The sequence below is a fragment of the Oncorhynchus mykiss genome, chromosome 9 (genome assembly GCF_057628025.1).
Source record: "Oncorhynchus mykiss isolate SJ-2025 chromosome 9, ASM5762802v1, whole genome shotgun sequence".
NCBI classification, from domain to species: domain Eukaryota; kingdom Metazoa; phylum Chordata; class Actinopteri; order Salmoniformes; family Salmonidae; genus Oncorhynchus; species Oncorhynchus mykiss.
Window position 1 is genome coordinate 67260649 of NC_143030.1, and position 22635 is coordinate 67283283.

Here is a 22635-nt window from a genome sequence, read left to right on the forward strand (position 1 = left end):
GTCTGTAGTGACGCCTCTAGTACTGCGATGCAGTGCCTTAGACCGCTGCGCCACTCGGGAGCCCAACATTTGAAATAATTGATGTCTGATGCAGGCATGCTGTAAATAACTTAACCTCCAAGTTACCAGTTAAAGTTTCCTTTAAAGATCAAAATGGCACTATAGAGTTTTGATTTGGACAAGACAGCATTGACATTCAGCTGTGGCACAGTGGTGACATTCAGTTGTGGTTATGATGATGACACTCTGTCATGGTATTCTTACGCTCTGTTGTGGAAGTTTGGGGAGAGTCCCTGCTCCTCGTTGATGGTTCTCTGGACCCTGGGGGTGCACACGGTGGGTGAGGTGACCCGGATACCCCCGTTGGGCAGGGTGGGCAGCTCAGAGGAGGTGCTGACCAACACGTTGACCGTCTCCAGAGGGGGGATGACCCCCAGGTTCACCACCAACACTGTCCTCTCCAAGTCCTCATCCAGCACAATATGTCCTGGAATACCATAGCAGAACAACTCACATACATGGTAATGTTTTGTATTTTTCAGAGAAATGTTATCCTTATTGATTAGACTAGGAATCAAGATAGTTGGACCCAAAACCACAAGCCTGGTCTCTGTTTGTGCTGTCTTTCCATCTCCTATTGTCATTGTCACACGAATGACCATAGGAGTTGGCAAGACAGTGCAAACAGATCTGGGACCAAACTACACAACCACTGACCACAGCACTTCACACGAGACCCATCCTACCACTGCCACTCTGAAGGGCACCATTAGTTGTAGTGCAGCAATCAAAGTAACAGTCATCAATCTTGGACTTGTCTTTGATTTGCACGGTTATTATCTGGTTGGAGATCATAGCTTCAAATCCCACAACGGTAGAGCATTCTTCCAGCGGGTAAATGAAGACTCCTACAACAAATACAGTTAACATTAACCAAAACAGGCAATTAACCAAAACAGGCAATTAAGTAAAACTAACCAACCAAACTAACTAAAAGTAATGATTGATATTGAGAAGCACTGTGGAAGCTCTGGAGACTACCTCAGAGACAATGGAAGGAAATTCAGAATCATCATTCTAAACACACTTGTATAAGGCCGCCAGAGAATGTTCATGATAACTTTTATATTTGTAACAACAAATGAGGTTCTCACCCTCAATTGGATTGTCCTCAAAGTTATTGTAGGTCATGGATGCTGTCAGGGCCAGAGTGTAACCTCTGACACAGGAAGTGATCTCGCAGACACTGAGAGGCAGAGCATTCTGACTCCCCTTGTTGATCAGGCCTGGCATGATGAGTTTCTTTTCATTGCCAATCATAGACAGAGGGTAAAAAACATAATGTTCAGAATATTTTTTTTTAACTTGTACAATAATTCAACAAACAAGCAAACATCAGTATAAGTCTAGCTCTGATATCCTCACCCTTGCATTGTTGTCCAGCAATAAAATCAAAGACAACAGTAAGGGCCTTTTTAGTGCCTTTGAAGTAGAATCATGTCTTTTGCTGTCCAGAATTCTGATCAGCAAAAACATTACATCCCTGCAGAGCAGGCCCAGACAATAAAACCACAGGAGAATTCAAACTATCAGTTCAGTCCTTGCATGCTTAGACTATGCTTAGACTACAACGGCGATTGGTGAAAATGAAAACAAAAACATTAGAGAGAGATTTTTTTTAATGTAGTATGGTTGGGGGCCTCTGATCTACTGTACATTGTCATGATGTTGCCCTCTTTGGGTACAGCAAGCCCCATACCCCTCTCCCTGCCTCCCCCTTGCTTCCTTCAACTAGGCTGCTGTGGTCAGAGAGAGGTCGTAAATTCCTGAGGAGAAGACCCTGCCTCATGGCCACACAGTATAAGAGACAGAGTGAATTTTCATAGAGAACAAAGGAATTTCTTCCACCTCACAGAACTTGAGATCCGAACAAATTTCATGTTCCGGAGAAAGTATAAAAGATTGGCGAAGAATCCAGCTACGAACTGGTCCGTTTGTTACAACTTGTGGAAGCTCATGGGAGATGGTGTGGCCACATTACCATAACACTGTTTATATAATAGCCTCAGATATGAGGTTTACATCTAATTGTTGTATAAGATGAATGAGTGAGTATGATACTATTTGTGAAATTGTGTAATGTGATTTTGGACTGTTTAATGAAGGAAACTCCAATTATCTTTTGAGTTGAACTAAATCAGAGGACCACCCCTGAGCCCAGTTAGGGTCAGGCATCCTGGGACAGCCCCTTTTCTGCAATTCCGAATAAAACCCAACTTTTAGAAATTCTCAAGTAGATCATGTTTCTCTCAATCACAGGAGTACAAAGGTTGCAGACCATTGCTGAATCTTTTAACCATACCACGTGGTTAACTTTTTATGGCTGCAGGGGCAGTATTGAGTAGCTTGGATGAAAAGGTGCCCATATCAAATGGCCTGCTCCTCAGTCATAGTTGCTAATATTTGCATATTATTATTCGTATTGGATAGAAAACACTCTGCAGTTTCTAAAACTGTTTGAATGATGACTGTGAGTATAACAGAACTCATATTGGCAGGCAAATCAAAATAGGAAGTCAGAAATCTGAGCTTGTATGTATTCACCAGAGTCGCAAATGAAATCCCCTTGAGATATGAATGATGTTGCACTGCCTAGGGGTTCCGCCATCAACCATCAATAGAAATTATAATGAGGCTTCTATGTTGTTGTGGGAGTGAATGAGAGCAGAATATATCAGCTGTCCATCATGCAGCCATTTTGTGATCCCACTTTTTCCTCATGGTAGTCACTTGCGTTCCATGGCTCACGAAGACAAGGAGGAATACTCCGGTTGGAACTTTATTGAAGCTATATGTTAAAAACATCCTAATGATTGATTCTGTACTTAGTTTGAAATGTTTCTTTGACCGGTAATATCACTTTTTAAAGTTTTTGTCCGATATAACGCTGACCAGAATTAGCGTTTAGATATGTATACCAAACGCTCTAACAAAATAAGGTATTTGGACATAAATAACAGACATTTTCGAACAAAACAAACTTATTTATTGTGGACCTGGGATTCCTGGAATGCTTTCTGATGTAGATCATCAAAGGTAAGGGAATATTTACCATGTAATTTCTTGTTTATGTTGAAGCCATCTTTGCGGCTGTGTTGTTTTTAAATTGAGCTCCGTCTCAGATTATTGCATGCATTTCTTTTTCCGTAAAGTTTTTTTGAAATCTGACACAGCGGTTGCATTAAGGAGAGGTATATCTATAATTCCATGTGTATAACTATATTATCATCTACATTTATGATGAGTATTTCTGTTGAATGATGTGGCTATGCAAAATCACTTGATGTTTTTGGAACTGGTAATGTAAACTCAGACTTTTTAAAATATAAATATGAACTTTATCAAACAAAACATGCATGTATTGTGTAACATGAAGACCAATGAGTGTCATTTGATGAAGATAATTCAAGGTTAGTGATTAATTTTATCTTTATTTCTGGTTTTTCTGAATGCTATATTTTGCTGGAAAATGGCTGTGCTTATTGTGGTTTGGTGGAGACCTAACATAATCGTTTGTAGTGCTTTCGCTGAAAAGCCTATTTGAAATCGGACACTTTGTTGGGATTAACAACGAAAATAGATTTAAAATTATATAAGACACATATGTTTTAGGAATTGTAATTATGAGATTTAATTAATTACAGTTACATGATTAATAATGTTGATCGCGTAATACTAATTACAGAGAATCTCTGATAAAAAGTCTTCAATTTAATGATAGTAAAGACACGACAACATGCAAGGCAAAGGCAGCAAGTGAAGACCTATACATTTTTCAAGGTTATATTCAAGACACAACATTTCAAATTCCCACTATAGAAAAAGCATGACTCATCCATCAAACAGATGATCTACACCAAGGTGGACTGGTCTGGTAGAATATTGCATGAATGAGGGTGCAAGATGAGATTGGACTGTGAGAAGTGGCCAATGCTTATGGCCGACCTGTATTTTCATGCAAATGTCATCCTACAGTGCATTCGGGAAGTATTCAGACCCCTTGACTTTTTCCATATTGTGTTACATTACAGCCTTGTTCTAAAATTGGTAAGATCGTTTTTTCCCCCCATCAATCTACACAGAATAACCCAGAATGACAAAGCAAAAATAGGTTTTCAGACATTTTTGCAAATGTATATGAAAAAACCCCTGAAATATCACATTTACATAAATATTCAGACCCTTTACTCAGTACTTTGTTAAAGCACCTTCGGCAGCGACTACAGCCTTGAGTCTTCATTGGGTATGACGCTACAAGCTTGGTACACCCATATTTGGGGAGTTTCTCCCATTCCTTTCTGCAGATCCTCTTAAGCTCTATCCGGCTGGATGGGGAGCGTTGCTGCACAGCTATTTTCAGGTCTCTTCCAGAGATGTTCGATCGGGTTCAAGTCTGGGCCACTCAAAGACAGAGACTTGTCCCGAAGCTACTCCTGTAGGAAGGTGAACCTTCGCTCCAGTCTGAAGTTCTGAGCGCTCTGGAGCAGGCTTTCATCAAGAATCTCTCTGTACTTTGCTCCGTTCATCTTTGCCTTGATCTTGACTAGTCTCCCAGTCCCTGCCGCTGAAAAACATCCTCATAGCATGATGCGGCCACCACCATGTTTCACCGTAGGGATGGTGCCAGGTTTCCTTCAGATGTGACGCTACGCATTCAGGCCAAAGAGTTGTCATGGTCTGAGAGTCTTTAGGTGCCTTTTGGCAAACTCCAAGTGAGCTGTCATATGCCGTTTTTACTGAGAAGTGGCTTCCGTCCGGCCTTGGTCACCTCCCTGAACAAGGCCCTTCTCCCCCGATTGTTCAGTTTGGCCGGATGGCCAGCTCAAGCAGAGTCTTGGTGGTTCCAAACGAAGGATGGAGGCCACTGTGTTCTTGGGGACCTTCAATGCTGCAGAAATGTTTTGGTATTCTTCCCCAGATCTTTGCCTCGACACAATCCTGTCTCTGAGCTCTACGGAAAATTCCTTCAACCTCATGGCCTGGTTTTTACTCTGACATGCACTGTCAACTGTGGGACCTTGGTTAGGGGCGCTGTACTGCAGCGCTAGCTGTCTGGGTTCGCGCCCAGGCTCTGTCGTAACCGGCCACGACCAGGAGGTCCGTGGGGCGACGCACAATTGGCCTAGCGTCGTCCGGGTTAGGGAGGGTTTGGCCGGTAGGGAAATCCTTGTCTCATCGCGCACCAGCGACTCCAGCAGCGGGCCGGGCGCAGTGCGCGCTAACCATGGTTGCCAGGTGCACGGTGTTTCCTCCGACACACTGGTGCGGCTGGCTTCCAGGTTGGATGGCGCTGTGTTAAGAAGCAGTGCGGCATGGTTTGGTTGTGTATCGGAGGACGCATGACTTTCAACCTTCGCCTCTCCCGAGCCCGTACGGGAGTTGTAGCGATGAGATAAGATAGTAGCTACTAACAACAATTGGATACCACGAAATTGGGAGAAAAAGGGGTAAAATTAAAAAAAAATCTATATAAATATATATATATAATATTCATCGATTGTAGAATAAGGCTGTAATTTGATTTGATTTAACTTAACAAAATGTGGAAAAAGTCAATACTTTCCAAAGGCACTGTATATTGCAACCCAGGTTTTTTTTATAATGTTGTGGTGTCCTGGGTTTCTGTTGTGTTTAGAGAGCCATAGCCTGAGCCTCTAACACAGCCTTTATGCGTGGTGTTATGACGACAGCAAATTTCCATAGAGACTGAGCCGTTGCCTGCCTGCTGATGATACTGGCCAGTGTCTCTCCAAACTAATATGCCAATGTTAGTGGCTGTAAGAGTACATACAGTACAATACTTAGAGTGAAAAACTCCAAACTGCTCCTTCAGCCAAATAGTATTTTTGTGAATTATCTACATGATGGATCTCAAGATCATTTGGTCTTCCTGACTCCCTGCCTGGACAAGATTACTGTCTGCTGTCATAATGCATCCACAATTTACAGGATCCATAATTAATAAAAAAAATATATTTTAAGTGTGCCGCCTCCTCATACTAATTAATCAAAAGGAGGTTTTGGCTGGCCCGGCACAGGGTTGTCATTTAGTGAAAAGGAATAGGCCAGACAGATGCACCCACAGTGCTCACTGCGCACACCTGCTCTGCAATCAGTGTCAACAGTGCCCCCACGTGTCCTAAGGGACACAAGATGGGTACAAGCAGAGATGCAGTGTCTTATTCCTCTAAAACACAACATCTCTCACATCCCAATGCCATTATTCTTCCCTTATTCTAAAAACATTGAACAGCATAACTGGACTGTAAACTGTTTTAGCTGTGACAATACAGAAATGCATTATGCAATCAGATTATTCAACCTCATATTGATTAATAACCTATAATTAATAACTGTGATTAATAACCTAAATCCACTTTTAAAAAAATAATATAATATATCAAAAAATTAGAAGAGGAACAAAAATGTTGGGGCAAAATCATAAAATGTTCACAATTAAGTTGATTAATATTATGCCCATTTCAATAATCGCAAAATCCTAAAGGTAATCCATTAGTGTTTCTCTCTTAATGGGAGTTTCTTTTTTCAGTCTGACAGGCTGTGATAATGAGTGTGTCCAAGTGACAGACCCCATGAGACCCTCTCCTTGTCGTATGAATTGTCTTGAGCTCTTCAGAAAGGCTCATCCAAACATAGCCTAATATCATCCACATAGTCACCATCCATACAGTACAGCCATGATAACACCACACTAACAGCAGCTTTCCAAGGAAACAGGTCAGAAATAACCATCTGTTGATAATACAGAATGGTTTGTATTGCTGGATTTCATTGCTGGCTGATATAATTGCAAACATATCAATGCCAATATACAATATACATGCACAATATTCAGCAACAACTACTGAAATAATGAAGTCTTACCTTTTCATTTGTGTAAACTGGGGGTGAGATGATGATTTCTGTCTTTTGGATACCCACTTTTCATGAAATATGTCCTTTTCGCCACTATTTATTTTTCATCCCTTTTTTCTTTCCTCTGGAGTATGTGGCAAATGCCAGCTACCAGAGGTGGGTAGAGAAACTATTCATTAATTGTCTCTGGCTTTTCACAGAGGAACTAAACAAAAACCGAGAAGGACAGTGGACACTAGGCAGCAACCTTGTCAGCAATATAGTCAGCACAGCAACATGTGGTTATACAAAGTATATCAGCTAAATCTCTCCCCCCTCCCTGTGGCTGGAGTTAGGTTTTCACTGACAGGGAGAGAAAGAGAGAGAGAGACAGACAGAGATAACAGCCCAGCCACAGAGCGAGAAACCTGTGCAACAGATTAGCATTCCGCCCTCCCCTTCCCCTACTACCCCTCCCCTCTGCATTCATAGCATCAGCACCACCCACTCTCCTTCTTCCCTGCGATCGATGACGAGACCCCATTCATGCATCGTTTTTGATAGCTGGAGGATCAGACTAAATGAAATGCAACGCCAGGCGTGGAGAACAAGAAATAGTGGGAGGGGGAACATAAAGCTCGTCTCGCCTCCATCCAGTCCAGTGCTCTGTCTCTGCTTTATTGCAAAGCCTATAATGTTTAGATTATAATGTGGGTGATATGATTTTGGCTGTCTGCGTTGTGACCACTGTTAATCTGATCCACCTGTTTTTTTTGTTTTTACTGAGGACGTAACCATGACAATCGATGTAGACCTCTAATGGCATCTTAAAAGATATTTGTGAGGAAGGGGTGATGTGGGTGGGGGTTATTGGCTGAAGCTGCATCCGCTCCACAATTAAACAATCCCCTCCCCCCAGCCTCATCTCCCCCTCTCTCTTTATGTGGACTGACAGGTCTCTCTCTCTCTACCTGGCTGGGTCACTCATCCGGACTGCCATCAATTCTCCTACTCAGATTTTCTGGGACCAGATGTTTAATAAACAAAACAATAGCCAAACCTGTATCTGATAACAGATTGTAATTATTCTAATAGAGCCTGTAGTATTGCACATTTTCAACGAAGGCATACACAAACTAATGGGGTAAACAAAGTTGATGGGAACTCAGAATACCACTTCCGAGTTCCCATCAGAAAGAGTGCAGCTAGGTGCGCAACAGCGGCAGCTTCTTTTGCTTAGCAGGCAGCTGCATCCCTTTCGACGCACAGCTTAATTTCATAGTTTGTTGTGTAGCTGAAAATTTGTGTAAAATAATATACATTAAACGTGAACAATGGCTACTAACTCCTGGGCTCTGGCTGTCGATAAACAGGAATCTACGACTGACTCTGTAAGTTTAAATATTTCGCTAGCTCATTAGCTAGCTGAATTCCCAAATATGCATGACGAAAAGCATCAGACTTTATGCTGCTACCTAGCAAGCTTGCTAGCGCAGCCAACTGTAGCTGAGGCAATTTGTGGCTGAACTTTTCAGAGGTTAGCTAGCTAACCATGTGCTGATGGTGTGCCACTGTTAACTGACACACCTTCTGAATGACTGTAGCGGTGTTTGTTATGCCTTTGAAGTTGTTGGCATAATTTGAGCTTCATTGCAGATTCGTGCTTGCCAATATTTGATGAGGGGAAACTTAGATATTTGCGTACTAACAACATGTTTATTTCTCTTACAAGTTCGGCTCCTTGGTGATAAGATCCCCACCTCGAGGTGGAGGTGATGCTGCACCTAGAAAGGCAAAAGGTAAAATCACTGGTGTCAATAATAAAACTTTGCCCGTGATATCCATGTATTATTGTTTATGACCTTTGTGATAAAATGGGGTGATGAGTTTTTGTTGTTCCTTCAGGTACCACAAAACAAGTGGAGAATGGCACCAAAGTGGAAGAAAAAGGTGTGTGATTTCCCAGGGTTTATTTTAATCTCCCCATCATCATGTCTTCATTCAGTTACTACAACAGGCCATTCACCTGTCACTCTTGCCTTGTAGAGGACAAAGCGGCCCAGTCGTTGTTGAATAAGATGATCCACACCAGCCTTGTGAACACTACCAATCAAGTAGAGGTTCTTCAGAGGGATCCAAAATCTCCTCTTTACTCGGTCAAGACATTTGAAGAGCTGAGACTGTACGTCATCTCAGTGTTCAAATTCACCATTGCTTACTAATTTACAAATGTGTATAGGCCTACCTCACATAAAACCTACACTATAAAGTGTATTTTAACCTGAGTTAGGATCTACAACATCACTTTTTTGCAGTATCGTGTGTGGTGTTCAACATGTTTGGTTGGCCTTTTTTATATGTGGAAACACATCTCCCTCACTAGTTTTAAGCACCAGCTGTCAGAGCAGCTCACAGATTACTGCACCTGTACATAGCTCACCTATAATTTAGCCCAAACAACTACCTCTTCCCCTACTGTATTTATTTATTTATTTTGTTCCTTTGCACCCCATTTTTTTTATTTCTACTTTGCACATTTCTTCCACTGCAAATCTACCATTCCAGTGTTTTACTTGCTATATTGTATTTACTTTGCCACCATGGCCTTTTTTTGCCTTTACCTCCCTTATCTCACCTCATTTGCTCACATCGTGTATATAGACTTGTTTCTACTGTATTATTGACTGTATGTTTGTTTTACTCCATGTGTAACTCTGTCGTTGTATGTGTCAAACTGCTTTGCTTTATCTTGGTCAGGTCGCAATTGTAAATGAGAACTTGTTCTCAACTTGCCTACCTCGTTAAATTTAAATAAAGGTGAAATAAAAATAAATAAATGTGGTCTTTTAAATATTCTTCCATCTCAGGAAAGATGAGCTGCTAAGAGGAGTGTATGACATGGGTTTCAACAGACCCTCTAAGATCCAGGAGAATGCCCTGCCCATGATGCTGGCAGAGCCGTGAGTACCCATTTCATTTAGCTCAATGCTCCTTGTGATTAAGCTCAATAATGGAGGAAATAGCCTAGATATTTTGCATATTTGAATGGGTTGTGTGTTCTGATATTGAACATTTCATTTTAACCTTCAGTCAGATGTAGTCAAACTAGTTATTAACCATTATCACGTTTATGTATACAGTAATATAGTTGTTTGATTGGATTTTGATGTGAAATTAATGGAATCTACATGATCTACCTTTTAGTCCCCCATTGTTCTCTCTTCAGCGTGTATTATCCCTCTGGTTCCAGACCTCAGAACCTGATTGCCCAATCACAGTCCGGCACAGGTAAAACAGCTGCCTTTGCGCTGGCCATGCTCAGCCATGTTGACCCAGCTAACAAATGGACTCAGGTGAGTTGACATCTCCAGCACCGATATATACTGGAGCCATTAGCATTACTCAGGCTATGGTCTTGAACTTAGCTTTAAGAAGCTAGACCTCTGATACAGGTACTCAGAGGTCAGGTAATCAGCAAGTTCAGAAATAGTTTTTATGGGTTTGTTTTATGAAGAGCGACTGCAGATCAGGGTAGCAGGTAAAATGAAAGTGCCTTGGTATAGAATACTTCCATCACAGTGTGTTGCTTTTTTAGTTGGTTGATTTTATAGATAAAAGCCTCATATTACTGAAACTCCTTATTTTGCCCCCTCAGTGTCTTTGCATTGCCCCAACGTACGAGCTAGCTTTGCAGACTGGTAAAGTCATTGAACAGATGGGGAAATTCTATCCTGAGGTCAAATTGGCATATGCCATTCGTGGCAATAAATGTAAGTGTCAAAACACTCATGCTTTTTTATTCTGAATACAATCTGTAATGTTATGGTGCATAATTTCACTGGGGAAATTGTAATCAATGCCGGTGCTCTCACACAAATGTCATGGCGGAAGCATAACTTTCAATAAGTTGTATTATAAAGTGGATGTTCTGTAAAATATGCTAATGAGAATCATAACTGTCCTATATGTCTCTGGTTGCTGAGCAGTGGACAGCGGGACGAAGCTTCAGGAGCAAATTGTCATCGGGACACCTGGCACGGTCCTAGACTGGTGCTCCAAACTGAAGATCATCGACCCCAAGAAGATCAGCGTCTTCGTCCTGGACGAGGCTGACGTCATGATTGCCACACAAGGTCACCAGGACCAGAGCATCCGGATCCAAAGGTGAGTTTTCTCATAAGTTGTAAATGTACAGTACTCTCATCTAGCATAACCTAAGTCCTACAAGACAAGCTCGTCTTGCAGGCCAGTAATTACATGAGTGTTGCTATTAAGTATTGCTCCCGAGTGGCGCAGTGGTCTAAGCCACTGCATCTCAGTGCTAGAGGCATTGCTACAGACCCTGGTTTAATTCTAGGCTGTATCACAACTGGCCGTGATTGGGAGTCCCAAAGGGCGGCGCACAATTGGCCCAAATTTGTGCAGACTCGTTACAACTTCAGCTTGTCTGTGACCTATAGAAAGTGGTCTTGTTTAAATTCTATGACATGATTTGGTATTTTTTTTCATGTTGAGAGCTCAATCCGTCTGAGAATATCACAGCGAGATAGAAGTTCTATTGTATCCTCTAGTCTCCCACTTCATATGTGCTATTGCAAGCATAGCTGTGAGTTTCACAGGCACAGGAAATTGTTCCTTTGCCTGGATAGGCCAGAAAATGTGACATGTCACTCCCTATAAATGTAGGGTCTGAAACCTGAGTCTTCAAGTCATCTGTATGAGTGTGGTAGCAGAGAGCAGACCAGTCGGAACCGGTTCAGAACCACTCAAAGTCCGCCATATAGGGGACTTAACATCTTTGTTTACAAACACCTGTAAAAGGGCTCTTAAAGACATAGTAGTCACCAAAGTTCCAGATCACTTATTTTTTAAATGTCCTGCTTTGGCTGGATGTGTAGTTCATACATACTTAATCTATAAGCAGAAATACTGTCTTACTCAATTAGCTGCAAAATCCCTAGTTTGAAAGCGACTGTTTTTCTGGAAGCTGTACTGCATATTTTTCCAACATTTTGCCCCACGTCGGCCAGCCCCCTAGCAATTAAAGTTCAACCAAAGAGCTTCAGCCCCTCGCCATTTGAGTGACAGCTAGGAAAATGCATCCACAGTAGAACGAGAGGGAGAGCAATGACATGGTGAACATACTGTATCTGCACATGTGTGACCTAGTAAGCAATTTTCGGGGGCCTTTTATCTTGTGAGCACTACTTTCAGAACTACGATCTGAAAAGTATACAAAAGTACTGGAGCATCGGCTTCCGGTGACGCAACTTAGGAAATGGTTGCCTAGTTTTTCGTACTGCATATCAGTTGGGTATTTCCCCCCCTAAATTCAAGTATTTATTCTGAGCATTGTAATAACTTAAACAAAATGGAAAGGGGGAAAATAGGAAAAGGTTGTGGAGCTACAACAACAGCCCGTAACAAGACAGCAGAAGATATAATCGTCGATGAACCCGAGATGGCTAATGCTAGCGCAAATAAGATAGCAGCAGCAAAGGAACCCTCATTTCGTGAGGTGATAAAGGAGGAATTGCGCGAGGCGCTCACAGGCTTACGAAAGGAACTTCGAGAAGATGTAAGAAAATAACTAAATGAGTTCAAGAAGGACATTAACCAGAAACTTGAAGACAAAAAAGAATAACTTCACAACATATCTACAAGAATGGGGGATGGAGAACAGCACATTGGGGAAATGGACACATGGAACTCCACAGTCAAGGAAATACTTGAAGTCACTGAAAAGCCAACACGCACTACAGGTAAAAGTGACAGAATTTAAAGGTTTCTCGCGTTGAAACAACATTAGACTTTATAACGTAGTAGAGGGCGCAGAAAAATACTCTATGCCGAAATTCGTTGAGGGTCTATTCAAAGACATACTTGAAGATGACACTGACCTGGGAATTGAGAGAGCACACCGAGCTCTGGCCCCAAAACACAACAGTGGTGCCCCACCAACATCCATAGTAGTATGGTTCCTAAAATTCTCAGTCAAATAGAAAGTCTTACACGCAACCTTAAAAAAGCCTGTTAACTTCCAAGGCCAACGAGTGTTCTTTGATCATGACTATGCGGGAGAGATACTGAAAAGGAAAGAATACACCCCCATTAAGAAAGCACTTAAAGAGAAGGGTATTCGCTTCCAAACACCATTCCCGGCAAAAATGTGGGTATTTCTGGAAAAAGGCCTGGTTACATACGAGCATGCGGCTGAGGACCTGAAGTCGAGGGGCATTCCAGTGGAGTATACCGCCAGGAGAAAGGCAACATCACCGGCGGAAAGACTCAAGCATGCTCTCCCATGGATCGTTGTCGACAAGCAGAGTCATGGACAAAGAGGGAAACCACCTCGGCGAGAGGACGTTCACATCCGAGAGAGACTCGGGCATTTCCAACGGGAAGATGGAAGACACTGAATCAGATTTAACGGAATTAATAGTTACCGTGAGCTTTTAAGACGTTGGGTTGTTACTGTTGACATTGCAATAGGTAAAATATCTCCCCTATTTTCCCCCAATGCTGAACAAGGGTGAGTAGCCAAAAGTATGTGTTCTTTATGAACACACTAAGTAGTGTCACGTTAATAACATATATATTAGCTAAGGATTAATGACATTGACAACGGGGCGACAGAAGGGCATATCATGGGGAGGATTCATGACATGCACACATGACCGATGTAGTTTTCACTTGTAATTAACCGATGTGTATAAGCGACGAAATAGGCGCCCTTATTATTTTCGGTTCCAACAGGTCTCGATTGTGACTACGTCACGCATTTTCAAATCTGAGCGAGGGGTCCCTCCTGCGGACAGGCTCATCCCCTCAAACCCCAGAGGCAAGAGACAGTCCTCTGACATGGGAGTCCAAAACCAAATTATTTTCCCACTTTGGTTTACTCTATTATTATTGTTGATTTTTCGTTCATTGTTAGGCTCATGATAAGCTGGCAGATATGGTGCAGTTTATTTATATCGATGCATCATCGAGAATTTAAGGTCATAAGTCTCAATGTAAACGGAGTGCCATCAAGAGAAGTAAGGTAATAGCAAAGATGAAATGGGGGAGAATGACATATTATTCTGACTATTCCACACCTGAACACGAGAAACTCAAGAAAATGGGATATAGCAATACTTTTTTTTCTTCTTACAAAATGGGTAGAAAGGGAGTTGCAATCTTGATCCCAAATGCAGTTAATTTTGAGTTTGTCAGAAATAAAAGACGAGGGTAGATTTATACTTGTTAAATGTAAACTGGATAACAAGGAAGTTACATTAAATAATGTATACGCACCCCCAGGGAGCGACATGGTCTTCTACAGGAAGGTGTTTGATTTAATTGCCACAGAAACCTCTGGCACTCTTATATGTGGAGGGGATTTTAACACAATTTTAAACTCAATTGGACAGCACAAATCAAAATAGGAAAATTAGTCTAGTTGCTAAAAAGATCAATAGGATATTGCTGGATCTAGGACTGCTCGATGTATGGCGTGACACCCACAAGACCGAGAAGGAATATACTTTTTACTCAGCCTGCCACACTGAATACTCCAGGTTAGACTACTTTTTCATGTACAGTGCAGATAGACACAGGCTTAAGGATTGTTGGATCAGGCAGAGCGACTTATCAGATCATAATGGAGTTTACCTAACTCTACACCTTGATAGCAAACCAAGAAATACTATATGGAGACTTAATACAAGCATGCTGAATGATCCAGCATTCAAGGAATCAATAAAGACAGAATTGAACATTATCTGGAGAATAATGATAACGGGGAAGTATCTCCTGCTACATTGTGGGATGCAGCTAAGGCGGTTATTAGAGGAAAGATCATCTCTCAAGAAAAAGATTAAAGCACAGAAACTGCTGAAATTACAGGAAACCCTAAGAAACTTAGAACGATCTCATAGTCAATACAAGACCCTCTTATATTACGAGAGAATCAAAAGGTAAAACAGGAAATTGACCAGATTTCTAGAGAAGAAGTAAAGAAAAAGCTCAGTTTCCTGAAACAACAATATTATGAAGCAGGCTCAAAGGCAACCAAATTACTAGCCTGGAGACTCAGGAAACAAGCACAGAATACCATTTTCAAAATAAAAGACCCCAAAACAAAGATGATCACATGCAAATTAGATGGAATACAGAATGCATTTGAATCATATTACACATCTGTACAAGCAACCAGAGAAGGCAGATGCACAGACAATAGAGTACTTTTTGAACTCACTTGATCTCCCCTCAATTGGGACAGAGCAAAATGATAGACTAACTTTAGAAATATCCACCGAAGAAATTAATAAAGCAATATCTCAACTAAAAGTAAACAAGTGTCCAGGCACTGATGGCTTCCCTTCAGAATGTTTCAAGACCTTCAGAGAACAACTAACACCTCTACTTAAGGCCTGTTTTAACTGGACTCTGAGGGAGGGGGGTCTCCCACCGTCATGGAGAGAGGCCATCATATCAGTAATCCCAAGAGGATAAAGATGAGAAGGAATGGAGTTCATATAGACCTATCGCAATTCTTAACACGGATTATAAACTATATGCATCAATAATAGCCAAAAGAATGGAGAACATAATCCCAGAATTGATTGATGGAGATCAAACTGGTTTCATACAAAATAGGCAGACCGAGGACAATATAAGGAGAACACTACATGTCATGGACCGCATTACTCAGAATAAGACAAGTGCAACATTAATCAGTCTAAATGCAGAAAAAACACTTGATTCAGTGGGATGGGATTATCTATTCCAAGTTATGGAAAGATTTGGTTTCAACAAAGTGATACAGTGCATCAAAACACTGTATTCATGTCCGACCGCTAGAATAAAGATAAATGGAAATTTGTCACGAACGATAAAATTAGAGCGAGGGGCAAGACCAGGCTGTAATCTTTCACCCACGCTCTTCTCCTTGTACCTCAAACCATTAGCACAGGCAATAAGACAGGACCCAACTTTAGAGGGAATAACAAGAGACAGTGAACATAAGATATGTATGTATGCTGATGATGTTCTGTTATTCCTTAAAGACCCAGGCTCAAGTGTACCTAGATTGATGGATGTTTTACCCTGAATATGTTCCAAATGTGTGTATGTGCTTAACGTACACAAGACCCAAGCCCTAGTATATAATTATACCCCACAGGAAGAGCTGAAGAGGAGATATAACTTCACCTGGACCTCTTCATCCATTAAATATCTTGGAGTATATGTACCAAAAGATACACCAAAACTTTATTGCATGAATTACGATCACATCAACAAGAAAATAAATGGTGACCTAGACAGGTGGAATTCACTTCCCTTTGATCTTAGTAGTAGAATTGAAACAATCAAAATGAACATCCTGCCGAGGTTACTGTATTTGTTCCAATCATAGAAATCCCACCTAATCATAGAAATCCCACCTAAACAGTTTAGTGGATGGAATAAACAGATAAAAAAAGGTTTATCTGGAACAGTAAGAGACCAACAATTAGATATACAACATTACAATTATCAAACAACTGTGGGGGTGTGGCCTTACCAAACCTAAAATATTATTATGTGTCAGCCCAATTGAGACCTCTGGTGTGTTGGTGCAATCCAGAATACGAATCCAAATGGAAAGACATTGAGACTACTTTGACAGAGATACCCATACAGTCAGTTTTGGGAAATAAGGACATGGTAATAGAAATATACAGTAGACAAAATCAGTGGATTAATTTCTCTCTGAAGACATGGTTTAGGGTAGTTAAGCAAAATAATTTAGACAGAGAGATCAAACTGCTGAGTTGGCCCGCATACGACCCCAGCTTCATCCCTGCAACTCAGGACAGCAGATTTAAACAATGGACGCAGAAAGGCATCACATCATTCAGTACAATTATAAGGAATGGGGACCTAGATAACATCCAGGACCTAAGTAAAAAACATGGCTTGGATAAACAAGCAAAAAACAAACATGTTTACAGATCCCTACAAGTTCAACACTATTTCTTAAGGAAGATAAAAGTGACTGACCCTCGAGCACCTCAAAGTATTCACTAACGCATACAACTTGGGGTAACAAAATAACTATTTCAAATCTCTACTTGGGCATTCAATCCTCAAAGAAACATTCTACAAACTATATTAAAAAGAAATGGGAGGAGGAACTTAACATTGAACTGATGAAACATGGTTGAACATATTAGAAACTCAAGGTCATGGAGAGAATTCTGTTGGAAGAATGTTATACGTTTCTTCATAACACCTAAACTGAAATCAAAACAGACTGGCTCCCTACATCCTTGTTGGAGAGAATGCTGTCTATTGAGGGTGGATCAATCTCATGTCTTTTGGACTTGCCCCGCAATCGAAACTTACTGGATCTAACATTGGAAAAATAATGGGATTTGACATAGAACAAACATTAATTTCTTTGTACTTGGGTGAAATACCTGATAACTTAGAGAAAAGTACCTCTTGAAGGTCCTACTGGCAGCCAGTAAAAAGGCTGTCACTAGGAAATGGCTACAAAAAGACCCTCCCACAGTGACACAATGGATAGACATTGTAAAAGAAATACACCATATGGAGCCGTATGACCTTTGCTTTAAGAACACAAGGGGAGAGGTCAGGAATACTGGGAAAAATGGGTTTCGTACTTGAAAAAGGTCAATGTATGTCAATGTAACTAATATGATGAAGGTGCACTAACTGCCAGATATTTTTTTGTTCTTTATTTGTACTTTGTGTTCCTACAATAAAAACAAAGTATAAAAAAAAGTACTGGTGCATCTCATTAATGACCACTGATGGTGATTAGTTACCTTAGCTTCTTCAGCTGGTTATCTTGAGGACTTTTCCTGTTGTGATGTATTTTTCTGATGCTAATAAACTGTGTTCTTAGCTAACTAAATGATGACGGCTAACACTAAGCATTTATTCATTATCCACCTGGAGAAACTTTGACTTTTCCCTCCCCCACCCCACGCAGAATGTTGCCAAATGAATGTCAGATGCTGCTGTTTTCGGCCACGTTTGAGGACTCAGTCTGGAAGTTTGCAGAGAGGGTTGTGCCAGACCCCAACATCATCAAGTTGAAACGTGAAGAGGAGACTCTGGACACCATCAAGCAGTATTACGTGCTCTGCAATGATAAGGACGAGAAGTTCACAGCCCTCTGTAATATCTACGGAGCCATCACCATCGCCCAGGCTATGATCTTCTGTCACGTGAGTCTGTCCTCCTCCTCAACGTATCATAGGAATTACATTTTTGGGGGATTTGGGTTGATATGGTACATAAACTAGCCTAATATAGTAAAGAAGTAAAAGTGTTTGTATGGTACATAAAGTAACAGAAATAATCAATGGTCTTTGCCTTTGTAGACCCGAAGGACAGCTGGCTGGCTGTCTGCTGAGCTGACCAAAGAGGGCCATGTGGTGGCACTGCTGAGTGGGGAGATGACTGTTGAGCAGAGAGCGGCCATCATTGAACGCTTCAGGGAGGGCAAAGAGAAAGTCCTAGTGACCACCAACGTATGCTCCAGAGGTAAATATCAAGAAAATTAAAGCATGATAAATGTAACCAATTGTATTTATGTAGGACGATGATTGTTTCGCTTTGACATTGAACATTTTAGATTATAACATGCTTTTCTTTTTCAATAGGCATTGATGTTGAGCAAGTTTCTGTGGTGATCAACTTTGACCTGCCCATAGACAAAGATGGAAACGCTGACAACGAGACATACCTTCACCGGATTGGCCGAACAGGACGTTTCGGCAAGAGGGGGCTTGCCGTCAATATGATTGACAGCAAACACAGCATGAACATTCTCAACCAAATCGAGGAGCATTTCAGTACATTTGTCTCTATACCAATTAATTACAACATTGTACATATTGATCTATATAATAGTGTTCTCATTAGTAACCTAACCTTTCGTCTCGTTTTTTCCCCACAGATAAGAAGATAAACAAACTTGACACTGACGATCTGGATGATATCGAGAAAATCAGCAACTGAAGAGGATGCTAGGATGCCTTTTATAAATCATAATTGAATGCATCTAATATTTATGCAGATGGGACTGTTGCCTCACATTAATAATATTACTACACAGATCATACACTTAAGGTTAGCTAGCTAACAGTAAACTTTAACTTGAAATGAAAACAACTTTCTGACAAAATTAGAAATAATTATATCTGAAAATATAACTAGCTAGACTCTCTTACCCATATACATGGATGGACGCTTCCCCCTCTCTGTCACGGATGCCATGGTTGCCTTAGTTTTAAGATGTAATCCGGAGACAGGTGTTTTACACAACAGCCTTCTGTGTATTCTCGTTTATACTCCATCTTCATATTTGCAATCATACGCCAGAATTTTCTCCATCTCCTTAGCGATCATACTCTAATTCTACTGATTTCAAAACTCGACCCTCCAGAAAGTGGAAAGCAACTCAATGCAGTTCTACTATGAGATAGCTATCAAAAAAAGCTGTCAGACCAATACGAACTCATCTCTTTGCATGTACAGCCCATCCGTTATCTCAGCCGATCATGTCTAGCAGGAAGGTTCCTGTCTTTTTCTGTGGCTAAACCAACTAGGCTCGTAATTTAACAATATTATTTGTATACGCAGATGGCATACAAGTTTTATCAAGGCACATGAAAGTTCATGTTCCAGAAGGCATTTTGATAATAATAACAAAAACAATAGTTTACATTCAAATGGCTCTCCTGTGAAGTGATGTGATGCCTAGTTTCTTGAAATGAGTCACATTTATGCTTTTGGACTTAAGTCACTTTAAGGATTTATTTGAATGTTTACATGAAATGACAGTATGTTAGCCATGCCTTAATAATATGCAAAACATTTAGATTGCATAGATTCTGCTATTTGAAACTATTAGGATTACAGTTGGTTTTCATTTGCTATACTTTTTATCGAGTGGTTACACTAAACTAATATTTTACCCTCTTGATCAGGTGCTCTCCTCAGAGGAATGCATAGGTGTACGCATTGGCCATATGGTTGTTTGCAGCATTATTCAGTATATTGACTAAAACGGAGAACACTAATGGGGGAAGTTTGCTGTGCTGATTTGTCTTAAAACCCCTTATTTTATAGAATCATAAGAGTGGAAAGGTAATGTGATTTGAAGTTGAGCAAATGAGAAGTACTATACTAACTAAACTGGAGAAATGTCCCTTCCTTATTAATGAGAAGGCAACTCATGATCAATCTAGTCTAGATTAACAATCCTTGAGAGATTTACAGCATTTCAGTATTGCAACACTAAATACATTCTTGATAGTTTGGATACACGGGTGTTTGTAATATTACTGTGAGTATTAGAACAGTTGCACCATCTTGTATTTTAAGTTTTCCCAATAGGGTTCTGCAAATCTCTGATGGGAGTATGTTTCGGTGAACAAAACTTGTTTCCAGTCACATTCAATTAGTTTGGGCACTTTTACCAAGTAAAATAAGATCGTATGGAATGTACCTAAATTGTTAGGAGTAGATTTATTTAGAGAGAAAAAATCTTTGAGCAAAACACCATTTAATAGTTTTTTGTACCTTTAGTGAATTATTTATATTTGGACTGTGCTTGAACTAAACTTGTGTTTAGAGTGTTTACCTTGGCTATGGAAGTAATACATAGCCTCTGCTGAATCTATTCTCTTATACTTGTCTGCACTTTTTGGTTTTGTTGTAATAAAGATTACCTACCTGATGTCTGTCTGTCCGGTAATTGAGGTTTGTTTCCCCTTGCAATATACATGGTTGATTGAAAATGATAAACATACCTTACCAGACCTGATCGAGCCAAAGGTTCTTTACAAATTGCCATTGAACAATGGAAACCAGCACTGTTTTAGTCAAAAGTTGAGACACCTACTCATTCGAGGTTTTTTTTAAACTGAAATAACACATGGAATCATGTAGTAACCAAAAAAGTGTAAAAAAAAAATTATATTTTATATTCTTCCTTTGCCTTGATGACATCTTTGCACACTCAACCAGCTTCACCTGGAATTTTCCAACAGTCTTGAAGGAATTCTCACATGCTGAGCACTTGTTGGCTGCTTTTCCTTCACTCTACGGTCCAACTCATCCCAAACCATCTCAATTGGGTTCAAGTCAGGTGATTGTGGGGGCCAGGTCATCTGATGCAGCACTCCATCACTCTCCTTGGTCAAATAGCCCTTACACAGCCTGGAGGTGTGTTTTGGGTCATTGTCCTGTTGAAAAACAAATTATAGTCCCACTAAGTGCAAAACAGATGGGATGGTGTATTGCTGCAGAATGCTGTGGTAGCCATGCTGGTTAAGTGTGCCTTGAATTCTAAATAACTAAATCACTGACCGTGTCACCATTAGAGCACTCCACACCATCTCCATGCTTCACGGTGGGAACCACACATGCGGAGGAGATGCCAAGATGCCACAAAGTCATCCGTTCACTTACTCTGCGTCTCACAAAGTCGGTGGTTGGAACCAAAAATCTCAGATTGGACTCCACCGGTCTAATGTCCAGTGCTTGTGTTTCTTGGCCCAAGCAAGTCTCTTCTTAATATTGGTTTCCTTTAGTAGTGGTTTCTTTGCAGAAATTGGACCATGGCCTGATTCATACAGTCTCCTCTGAACAGTTGATGTTGAGATGTGTGTGTTACTTGAACTGTGTGAAGCATTTATTTGGGCTGTTAGAAGCTGGTAACTCTATTGAACTTATCCTCTGCAGCAGAGGGTCCTCCTTTCCTGTGGCGGTCCTCATGAGAGCCAGTTTCATCATAGTGCTTGATGTTTTGTGCAACTGCACTTGAAGAAATGTTCCAGATTGACTGGCTGACCTTCATGTTAAGTAATGATGGACTGTCATTTCTCTTTGTTTTATGAGCTCTTGTTACGCCCCTGAAAACAGGGGAGAAATAATCACGAGAGTGATATGGTATTGTTTTCTCAATGCAACTTTTAGTTCAATCATTTCACAAAAATAACATTACAAAACAACAGAAAACCCATTATACAAATAACACAGCAAAATATCTTATTAACAACGCACATGTTCATTCACAATCGACATAAAATGTCAGCTACTCTCAGTACGATGCTATTCTTTGCTACAACCGAGCAGGGCTAATATTACTCTCTTCAAACTTAACTCTAACTTCCTCAAGATGTTACTAAGACACACCTTAAACACTCTTAACGTTAGCGAGTTATAACATTTAAATTACTATTTTTTTATCATCAATAACGTACCTGAAAACAGGGGAGAAATAATCACGAGTGTGATATGGTATTGTTTTCTCAATGCAACTTTTAGTTCAATGAGAAAAGACCGCGATTTCCCCAGGAATATGGGTGGAGACCAGAGCAATCGATCTCCGGCTCATAGATTAACACTTTTAGGCACCACAAAATAAAGTAATCAATATAACGTTTACACATTACTCACAATTCGTACCCTTTGACAAATTTTAACGTTAACACTATTATATGAATGTTATCCATCTCTATCAACTAATACTGAATGCATCTTTTTAACCTTAGATGTTTTTACGATCCTCACATACTATAAACTTACTAATACTTTTCAATGTATAACAGGCTATGAATATTTCCTTTAGCCTGTCACACTGTTCTTGCCATAATATGGACTTGGCCTTTTACCAAATAGGGCTATCTTCTGTGTACGACCCCTTCCTTG

At 40.5% G+C, this 22635-nt stretch overlaps 2 protein-coding genes and 1 long non-coding RNA gene across 10 annotated transcripts in view; 1 reads left to right on the forward strand and 2 right to left on the reverse strand.

The window, feature by feature from the left end:
- The window catches only part of vwa5b1 (von Willebrand factor A domain containing 5B1), a 67068-nt gene extending 59816 nt beyond the window's left edge, over nucleotides 1–7252 (reverse strand). The window contains exons 1-4 of the mRNA XM_090185107.1: nucleotides 6946–7252; nucleotides 1155–1302; nucleotides 747–908; nucleotides 265–487 (exon numbers count right to left, since the gene is read on the reverse strand). Coding sequence (XP_090041233.1) covers nucleotides 265–487; nucleotides 747–908; nucleotides 1155–1293 — 524 coding nt within the window. The 5' untranslated portion in view covers nucleotides 1294–1302; nucleotides 6946–7252. The remainder of the gene's footprint in view (nucleotides 1–264; nucleotides 488–746; nucleotides 909–1154; nucleotides 1303–6945) is intronic.
- Nucleotides 7253–7868: 616 nt separating this feature from the next.
- Nucleotides 7869–20659, forward strand: ddx19a (DEAD-box helicase 19a). 8 transcript variants are annotated; one of them, XM_021616607.3, is made up of 12 exons: nucleotides 7869–8306; nucleotides 8648–8714; nucleotides 8821–8865; nucleotides 8962–9097; nucleotides 9783–9875; nucleotides 10142–10268; nucleotides 10571–10685; nucleotides 10902–11079; nucleotides 17903–18140; nucleotides 18297–18459; nucleotides 18579–18770; nucleotides 18875–20659. In XM_021616607.3, the coding sequence occupies exons 1-12, from the start codon at nucleotides 8250–8252 to the stop codon at nucleotides 18934–18936; spliced, it is 1473 nt and encodes a 490-aa protein (XP_021472282.2). In that variant the 5' UTR covers nucleotides 7869–8249; the 3' UTR covers nucleotides 18937–20659. The 8 variants fall into 8 exon arrangements, with proteins under 8 accessions (XP_021472282.2, XP_021472283.2, XP_021472280.2 ...); XM_021616608.3 differs by having other exon boundaries at nucleotides 10166–10268; XM_021616605.3 differs by having other exon boundaries at nucleotides 18579–20659.
- LOC118966086 (uncharacterized) lies at nucleotides 16155–21908 on the reverse strand. The gene is made up of 2 exons (XR_005053313.2): nucleotides 21292–21908; nucleotides 16155–21167 (listed from the first exon to the last, which is right to left on the reverse strand). It is a non-coding gene; the product is annotated as an uncharacterized LOC118966086 (long non-coding RNA).
- Between the last annotated feature and the right edge of the window lie 727 nt (nucleotides 21909–22635).